This window comes from Egretta garzetta, unplaced genomic scaffold (genome assembly GCF_000687185.1).
Source record: "Egretta garzetta isolate BGI_Z169 unplaced genomic scaffold, ASM68718v1 scaffold34, whole genome shotgun sequence".
Classification (NCBI taxonomy): domain Eukaryota; kingdom Metazoa; phylum Chordata; class Aves; order Pelecaniformes; family Ardeidae; genus Egretta; species Egretta garzetta.
In genome coordinates this window covers 3386198-3395798 of record NW_009259586.1, presented here as the reverse complement: position 1 = coordinate 3395798, position 9601 = coordinate 3386198, and the positions used below count along the sequence as shown (strand labels likewise).

General features: G+C 55.9%; 1 protein-coding gene across 1 annotated transcript in view; it reads right to left on the bottom strand.

Annotated features, from left to right (window-relative positions):
* Positions 1-3203: 3203 nt before the first annotated feature.
* CYGB (cytoglobin) overlaps positions 3204-9601 on the bottom strand; it is a 12448-nt gene continuing 6050 nt past the window's right edge. Inside the window, exons 2-3 of the mRNA XM_009637816.2 lie at positions 4203-4434; positions 3204-3549 (exon numbers count right to left, since the gene is read on the bottom strand). Of these exons, the coding sequence (XP_009636111.1) occupies positions 3385-3549; positions 4203-4434 (397 nt within the window). The 3' untranslated portion in view covers positions 3204-3384. The remainder of the gene's footprint in view (positions 3550-4202; positions 4435-9601) is intronic.

Here is a 9601-nt window from a genome sequence, read left to right as displayed (position 1 = left end):
CATACACGCGGGGGCACATGGGGTCATGGCTCAGTTTTTTCCTATGGATGCAACACCCACCCCCCCCCCCCCAAAAAAAACAAATAAAAAAAGAAACCACCAAGCCCCTTTCAAAGGTGAGGTGGGGGGACCTCACTGCTGCTCCCCCAAAGCCAAGGCACTCGGGTGGGTCGGGTATGAACATGGGGACTTCCCAGCCACCCCAAAATCACTTCCCTGCTGATTGCGACCGAGCCCAGTTTTGGTTGTGGGAAGGGAGAGGAAGGGTTTGCCCTAAAAAATAAAATTCCCACCTGAAGAATATGAACCTCGAAGGTTAATGTGTGAACTGCGTCTAAAGAGGAAACGTCTCCGTATGGAAACATCCCTGGCCCAGCATCTGCAGAGCACGGGGAGTGCATGAACTCATTGAAAACATGCACTGCTGGCCCCGAGGTTTTGGCAGAAATTGGTGTGGAGCTGTGCTTGTGAGAGCCTTGTGATGCACCCAAAAAAAAATTCCTAACAGTCTTGCTCCAAGTGATTGCTCTCTGGTCTTGCACTGGAGCAAAGTCAATGACTCAACAGGTCTTCTCCTATCTGCGTGGGCCTAATCCTGACACCGGCCAGCAGCCGATGCTTTGAAGATGCCTCCACCAACTCTGCAAGGGACGAGCAGCTGCTGCAACACACGGATGCGAGCCAGAGACATCAGCTGCGGGCACCGTCATGGGTGCAGGCTGGTGGGCTGAATTTCAGGGGTTCTGGCCCTAAATGCCAACCCACCCCATCAGTGAAGTGCCATCACTTGTCACCCTGTGCCTGTCCCTTCCTTTTATAAAGCCCTTGACCTTGCATGCTGCCATGCCAAGGACAGCCTGCACCCTGAGCAGTTATTACTACCCAACCCTCTATGTACACCCGGGATGCGCCATCGCCCCTGGCTCCATCGCTCCTCTACGCCTGTTTTACTGTGGGACATAGCAGGGCCAGAGAGAGTGGCTGTGGTGGCATTAGTGAAGTCCTGGGGCTATTTTGGGACTAACCCTGGTCCCAGGGCTCTGCAGGAAAGTGAAGGAGTGCTGGGGAATGCAGCCAAGAGGTTTAGACCCCTCTCCAAATCCCCCTTTGCCCAGAGCCAGGGCACGGGGCAACGGCACAAACTCTGAGTTGCATCTAACCGAGCCCAGAGGGACAGGAGAAGACATCTCCCCCACTGTTGCTTTGAGTGGTGGTCCTGAGGGTCGCTACCTGGGGGGGGACAGTGCCAGCATCATGGCACAGGCGATGGAGGCAGCAGGGCTGGGGTCTGAGGTTTGCCCCTCTGTACCAGCTCCCAGGAATCCCAAGCAGAAACCTGTTGTTAGAGCCGGCAGAGGAAAGGGGAAAACCCCACTGTGAGCTTTTCTGGGAGCAGGCACCCAGCGCTGCCCACCTCCGGGGTGGTGCCAGGGCTAGGGGGCAAAGGAACCCCTTAGCATGGAAGCAAAACACCAGGAAAAAAGCAAAACACCTATTCCCTGGGGATGATTAAAAGCACAAACAAACTGGCTGCGGGTGAGCAAAGCGGGAGTTTCTGGCTGGCTGCTCCGGAGGAGGGAGGTCAGCCCTGGGGACAGGTACTGCTGCCCCCTCCAGCAGTGTCCCTGCGGCAGGGGGGATGTCCCCAGGGCAGCCGCCGGGATCCCAGCCAGGCCACTGGGCTTGCTGCCTGCCAAGCCGATATCCAGGATCGGAGCTGGTCTCCCCCGGGAAGCTGCTAGCTCCTGAGGGCAGCAGTGGAGTGAGGCCAGAGGAGATCTCAGGAGGGACCCCCCCGCCGCTTCAATGGGTAACATTGCTCTTAACATTAGGGCTTCAAAAATAACAGAAACATTTTGGGAAACATTGGGTGGCAAGGATGCCAAAGCTTCCTAGCACATCTGATGCTTCAGCCCCAGTCCTTTGGGAATCAGTCCCCAGAGCATCCTATAAATGCAAGCACACGTGTGCAGGAGGCAACAGGGCTGCTCCTCCTCCCTTTTTTTGTAACCAAAGGGGAAACTGAGGCAGCAAATCCCAGCAGACTCACCCACAGCTTCAGGAGGAGTTGGTGTTGGAGGCAAAAGGAGTGCTGCGAGCCCTGCAGCCACGTCTCATTTGGGGGTGGGGGGGGTGGGGGGGAAGAGCCCTTTCCAGGCACAGGCAGGAGCACTGCCAGCCCCCGAGGAGGGACGCAGCTCCTGCGTGGGTTTGATTTCTACCAGGCACTTTATTTGAAGGAACCCAGTTTCACCAAGAGGGCAGGAATATGCTCTATGTAACAAGTCATTTATTAATTTTAACAGAGCAGGGACCTTTCTTCATGCCCAGGAATCCCTCCTGCTACATCCATTTCATCTTTCCCCCTCCTGATCACAGCCTGAACCCCCCCTTCTCACCAGGCAGGGCATCCCTGCACCACCCCACCACTGGCTGCCGGACAGACAGACCTACGCACGCCAGCTCCCAGGGCAATGGCACAAGGTGTGCCACCCAAGCCCATCCTCATGCGCATCCCTGCTGCCCGTGGGAGCTGAAGGGAAGCGGGTGGGCTCACCAGCTCCCCATGCCTGGCACAGGGATCCCACCTACACGCCGTGCTCTGAGCCACGAGGGGAGGCAGCCCAAAGGCATCCCCCTCCTTCCCCACGCTCCCAGGCTGGGGGAGCATGGCTCTCCCCCTGCCTCTCTCCCTCCCACCCCAGGAGGGTTTGCAGCAGCCAGCCAAGGAGAGGGACCATGGATGACAGGAGGGGTGCGGGCTGCTGCCGGCCCCCAGTGCAGGGCGATGAGCGGCCGAGAGCAGCTCTGGCTGCAGCCATCAGCCCTGCTGCCCTGCCAGGTGAGTCAAGAAAGTGCAAAGCAAAGCATTTTCAGTGCCAGCCGGGCAGCCGGCGGTTCCCATAAGCATCGTGCCCCCAGTAGCAAGGAGTGAGGTTTACCTGGGGGCTTTGCATGGAAAACAAGGGTCGTGTCATTCATCAGCGAACGGGGCTGCACGTCACTGCCACACAGCAGGGCTTGTGCAAGGGACTTTGAGATGGTGCAAGTGAGGCGCAGGATTTGGGAGGTGGTGATGGACAGGCGGGACAGTGAGATGGAGCCAACAACCAACGCTCTCCCCTCGCACTCTGCATCCCCTTCCAGCATCCCCTGCAACTGCTTCACCCCGACCCACCCACACCCTTCATGGCTCTATTTTTTTTTTTTTTTGGCTTATTTAGTTTGTTTTTAAACCCCGTGGAGATCAAATTGTGACGTGGCAGCTAACAGAGCTGGCCCTACTGGGCTCCCCAGACTGAGCGAAGATCTTGAGAAGAGACCAGAGTGAAGTCCTGGGGTGAGCGAAGCCCTCCCTGCCCCTCGCCCGGCCCCGCCGGCTGCTCACAGGGTGGCGGTGGGGTACTGCGCCCAGCCCACCTCCTTGTACGCCGCCGTCACGTGGGTGTAGATGAGGGTCCTCATCTTGGTCCAGGCACCGTGTGCCTCCGGAGTGAAGTCGTTGGCGTATTCTTCAGCAATGACCTCCAGCATGACACCAGTAAGTTTCTGGAGGGAGGCAGACAGTGAGTGGTTAATAACTCTCCAAGGAGCAGCTAACAGCAAATTTAGCTTTTTCCTAAAAAAAAAAAACCCACCCCAAACAAGCCCAAACAAACAAAAAACCCCCACCAAACTCAATTTAATCCTGTGGCTGAGTTCTGGGAATGACAACCCTCTGCGGGACAGATAGATATTGGGGAGATCTGTTGAGATCCAGGGAAGAGAGAGGGTAGGTAAGCAGCCGGCCTGGGCAAGGGGAAGGCTGAGACCCAGGCACGATGGGGGGCTGCTGGCAAGTTCAAGTATCTCCCTAATTTGGGCACCTCAGGTTATTTAGTCCCTTCTATCATGCTCAGTTTCTAGAAGGCGGCACATATGGCCACAACTGTGCTGGGGGGGGCTGCAGACAGGAGGGTTTCCATGGGCAGGGCAAGGTACTTGGTGCTCCAGCATTAGCAGTGTTTGGGGATGGTGGTGTGCATGGGACAGCATTGCAGCAGGACACACAGCCACGTGGGGAGCAACCCCCACGGCCAGCCAACCTCCTCCAGCCACAGACAGGCAGCGCTGGCTCCCCCCGGCCCCCTCTCTCCTGCCTTCTTCCCAACTTCTAAAGCATCCCAGAGATTTTTATATTTTTTTTTGCTCCCATCCTTTACCTTAAAGTAGATGGGCTCCACTTTGTGCTTGAGGGCATGGGCCTTGCCCACCAGGGCCAGAACAGAGGAGACCTTTTCGGAGTCATTGAGGTTCTCCACCACAGTGTTAATGGCACCCATGACCCGCCGAGCGTGCTTACGCAGTTGCAAGCTCCTCTCCATCTCCAGCGGATCATCCATGTGCTTGAACTGGCTGAAGTACTGCTTGGCCGATGGGAAGTTGACAAAAAACCTTCAAGAAAGAATAGACATGAAATACCATCAGGAGGGCAAGAGCAGGCTGAGAGGTTAAAGCAAAGCATGGAGCGGTGGAAATGTTGGAAACCACCCCCTTGCATCCAACACAGCCAGGGCTGGTTTTCTCATTGAATTCCCTGGGAGCTGCAGCATTCAGCTGCCTAAACATCAGGAGGTTAGTGCCTTTCTCCCCAGCCTTCCCCATCTGCTACAAGGGTATTGCAGCTTGACATTGATCTACAAAGTGGAGGCAAGACTGAGTTCTTGATACCCAGAGGCTCCACTGAGGCATGCCAGAGGCTGTATACATGCCCACATACACCAAAACATCGTGTCCTGTCTCAGAGAGCTGGAGATGAGCATGAAACCCTCTCTTTATCCCAGCCAGCCTCCCCCTCTTCCTCAGCCCCACAGCAGCTTCCTGGCCCCATGGGCTTTATTCCTGCATTGCCACCCAAAATAGTCTCCCCGTGCCCAGGATACCCCCAACTTTCACAGATCAGCTCCACCTGCAAGGTCTCAGCCCCAAGCTCCCATCCCTGCTCATCTATGCCAGGAGCCATTTCCCCCAGCACGAGGATGCCCCAAACACCCAGCTGGCCCCTCCAAGGGCCTGAGCACCCTCTTTTCTGCAAGATTAAATCAACCCTAATGAGATGCAGGTGAAGCAAATGAATCTGCAGTTGCAGCTGATGTGTCGAGCTCCCTTGCGAGTTGGAGGGCTGGGGGGGTTGAGGGGTATGAGGTGCAGGTCCGGGGCCACTGATACCAACACCGATGCCAGTGCCGCAGCTGGTCACTCTCAGCAGCCAGGGCTGACACTCGAGTAGCGTTAACCACCCTCTTCCACCCAATTTACACAGTAGAGAACAGCAGCAGCGTTTGCTCCTTGCTTTCACACAGCTCCCTCCCTCCAACTGGGCTCTCCCTGCCTCCTCCTGGGCCCCCCTTCGCCTGGACAGGACCCAGCAAAGGATGCTCAGGAGGCGGCAGGCAGCTCCCAGGGCTGTCCCCCATCGTTCCCTTTGTTCCCCACTCCAGATAGACACCCGGCTGCCTCCTCCCTTCTCCCAGGCTGCCGTCACCCCCTCCCCAAGCACCATCCCAAACCGTGTGACCCCATCCCACCCCTTTTCCCAACCATCCCTACCTCCCTCCAGGACCAGGTGGGATCCTCTTCCCCACTCACCACCCCGCAAATAATCACAATATTGAAGACCAGGCTCCTTTACCACTTTGTTATCCTCCTTTTCCCCCCCTTTCCCTTCCTTCCCCCGCCCCGTTGGCTTGCGAAAGCTTGGGGGCATTGCCAAGGAAGCGGCGTGAAGCAGCGCCTGGACTGCACTGCCGCTTCTGTTGCTTCCCCGAGGCATCTGGGATTCATCAGACGGCCCAAAATAGGTTTTGGAGGTGTGAAGAGTGTGTGTCGGAAAGGGTGGGGGAGGAAGGAAGGTGGAAAGGGGGAGATAAGGTGTTGCTTTTAAAACCTGGAGGGGCCTCGTGACAAAACTCTTGTTACTGTGCAGCCTCCCCCCCGCCCCGGCAAAGCTCCTCCTGACACATCTGGTCCCTGTCAGGAGAAATCATTTCCAGGCCTGGCTGTCTCCAGCTCCTGTCACCACAGAGATGCTCAGTCCAGACCCTTCAGCTCAGAGCCATCAGAGAGGTGGTCAGGGATGGACACCAGTCCCCTGGCCAAGGGACGGAGCCGGCTGGAGCCATGCAGATAGCACCGTTTCCAGGATTCAAGACTTCTGCCCTGAGCATTTCCCAACAGAAGGACAAGTGTTCCTCTGTTTTAATGGGACCATTTTTTCCATCTGGCCCCAGCATCCTTCTCCCCCATCCCATCCCTCCCCACCTCTGGGCAAGCTGCTGCAGCCCCCTAGCCCACAGCTCCACCCAGCTGTTGAGATTGATGCCCTCCAGCTATCCACAGCAAACACCCCTCCAAGGTTGGAGCTAAGGGTTTTTCCATCCCTGCTAGCCGATCTCTTCCCCCTCACCCTCCGGCTCTGGCAGGCATCCCCCCAGGTGCTGGCAGCAGGGGGTGCTGCTGGAAGTGGGACCTGCTGCCCACAGACCACCCCAAGGCAGGGCTCAGAGGCTGCCAGCTGGTAAATGCATGCCTAAGCCTCTGCATCCCAAACCATTGGAAGTCCCCTGAAAAGCCCTGTTTGATCTCAGCTCAAGGGCATGATGTCGTTGAAGACCCAGGGAATAAGCTAAGAAGAATTCCTGGTCATGGCAGCATCCCCCCCTGCCCCAAGAGAAGGACCGAGAGGAGCTGCTGGGGTCAATGCCCTTGAGCAGGAGCAGAGGCTTCATGCCTCTCCTACGGCATCACCTCCATCTCTCTGCCGCTTTCAGCCAGCGACTCTAGGAGCAAAGATTGATTAAACCCCCAAAAATCCCTAACCTGGGTGAGACCAGGCCAGTGAAGGATCCAAATGTTTGGGTTCCAATCTTTCCCCACTTGGCAGACCCTCAAGGTGATGCCCCCATGGGAGCTGAGCCCAGCATGCTGGAGGGATGCAAAACCAGCAAACCCCTGGCCCACGCACTCAACCCCACCTGCTCGCTTTCATCGATGGAGAACTGAAACAGGGGAGCCCAAACCAGCTTTGCTTCAAGTTCAAAAGCAAATCCATGGCTGGCCAGAGACCTGCAGCCATCTCTCCTTGGCCAGTGCTTCTTCAGGGCTGGGGAAAGGCAGGCAAGAACTTCTGGCCTAGAGCAAATATTTGAGTTGTCGAACCAAGAAAAAGGGGGAAGGAGGCTCGCTCAGTGGTAGTTGTTAATAAACAGAGAAGATTAATTTAACACAAAGGTTAAATATAACCAGAGGAAAGGAGAATAAAAAGGGAAGAAATAAAATAACTCAAACAATAGCGAATTAGAAGAGGTGTCAGTTGGGGTTTTTCCATCTACAGAATATTTTTTGAGAGTTCAAACATCTCAGGCTCTGGAATTTTGTTGGCTTACTCTGCGTGTGTGTGTTTGGGGCTCTTTTTCTCCATTGGAGTCATTAAAAAGATGATATTTACCATTGCATATCACACAAAATGATGATTGATAGAAACCAGATGCCTGCATACCCATCTCATTAAATTTCTTTTTAAGCAATTCCATTCTGCACCCGCTAATTTGTACTCTGCGAGCTGCATCTGGACCCAACGGACAGGATGTCAGGATTGCTTTTCCTCTCTCTTTTGCCCTTTTAACAACTTCAAGGACACAACCGTTCCCAGTAGCAGAGCCAAAGGAAATAATTAAGGTGCAAAACCACTGCAGTCACTGGGAACCTGTTTTCTGTTTGGGAGGAGAAATGCAGCTTCTTGCCCCGTCTCCCCATCTCCCTCCCGCTCCCCGGACCCTGCAGAGCAAACCCCACGTGGATGACATGTTCAAGCCCAGCCATCTCCTTCCTTTCCCAGCTGGAAGGAAGCCGCTCGCTTGGTCCCCCTGAGCACCTAAACCCTTGATGCTTCACTTTGCTTGAAAACTGCAGGAAAAAAAATGCCTGTGAGCCCTCGAAGCTGCTGGGAGGCTTCAGCTGAACCCCCAGCCAGCATTTGTAGACTTTTTTTTTTTTTTTCCTAGATTTTCCTACTGATGCTTTCATGTTTTCTCTCGCCTCGTCTCTCTACGTGGGAGAAACTCTCTCTAACGCAGCCTGGAGTCTCTCTGCGTCCCTTTTCAAACCTCTCCTTCCAACTCCTTTCTGCTCGGGTGCCTACAAAGCAGCTGATAATGGGTAGGCAGGTGGTGTGTGGTGCTGCTATTTATTATGCTGAGGGCTGCCTCACCGCTTCGCCTGCATGTTCCCCCTGCTCCTCCCAGCCACCTGTAGCCCATCGTCCTATTTTCAGGCCGGGGCAAGGGTGCTGTGTGCTGCCTGTGCTTTACAGCTCCAGCCCAAAATGAGAAAGCTCTCAGCCATGTCAATGCCACCATCCAGCAAGACAGAAAAAGGCAAAACTTATTGGAGTGAGAAGAGCATGGTGCCTGCTAGCCCCCGCAGCACAGCTCTGCTCGTGTCCTCTCTCTGAGGGCTCACGGACCGGTGGGGATGGTGGTGGGCAGCATCTCCAGCTCCTCATGGGAGAGCTGGAGGGAAAAGGGCCAAGCCCCCAGTCCACACACTGATGCTAAATTCAACAACTTCTACAGCTGAGGGAGAAGAGGTGTAGCTGGCCTTCCTCCAGGTGAAGCCCACATCCCACTGCAAAGCCTCGGGAGCAGGCTCCAGCACGACGCTGAGCCATGCTCGGAGGCTGTAACGCCCCGGGCACTGCAGAGCCCCAGGGCAGGGGGACCAGGCCACCCCAGTGAGGCTGGGAGAGGGCTCAGCAGCAAAGATGCAGCCAAATACGTTTGGGCACGAGCTAGCAGCCCCCTGGGGCATGTCCTGCTCATTTGCATGTGCACAATTCACACCTCATCGATGTTGCCTTCCCTTACCACATTTGTGGATTCAGACGAAAGCCTCTTGGCTGCATAGATGAACCTTTAGGCTAGGGGTAAGGACAGCTTTCATCAGATCAGTGAATTAACAGCACAAAGGTGGCTTTCCCAATGCCTCCGGTTTCCTACAGCCCTTGCAATCCCCTTTAATCAGTGCCTTCCTTCATCCACAGCATCATCCTCATCCTCCACACCCACGTCCCTGCCCCTCTCTGCCACCAAACCGCTGTCCCTGCCTGCGTCCCTGCCCGCTGAGTGCAAGCAGCAGGCAGGGATGGCCACGTCGGCCCCCTCCACCCCACCGCCAGCATCTCCCCCTGTGCCGGGCACCTGTCCTACAGCTCTGCCAGGCGGGGTCAGCGGGACCCAGCAGGGTCCACGGGAATTGGGAAATGATGCTCAAACGTGACTCTTGCCTCTGAGGCAGACACGCTGGGAGGATGGAGCTTGCTGGAGCCTGGCCGCGTGTCCCTGACCCCCAGGGACAGTGGAGGGGTTTGGTGGTGGAAGGCAACCCCTGGCCAGGTGGAGAAGGGGTAACCCAGATTCACAAGGATGTGGGCCCTGCACAGGGACCTGCCATCTATCCAGCAAAAAAGCCCTAATTTTTGCTGGCATCTGCCACCACCTCTCCTCTCCAATGCTCTCGTGCAGATTTCCAGCAGCCCCGGCTCGGCAGTACCAGCAGCTCCGCC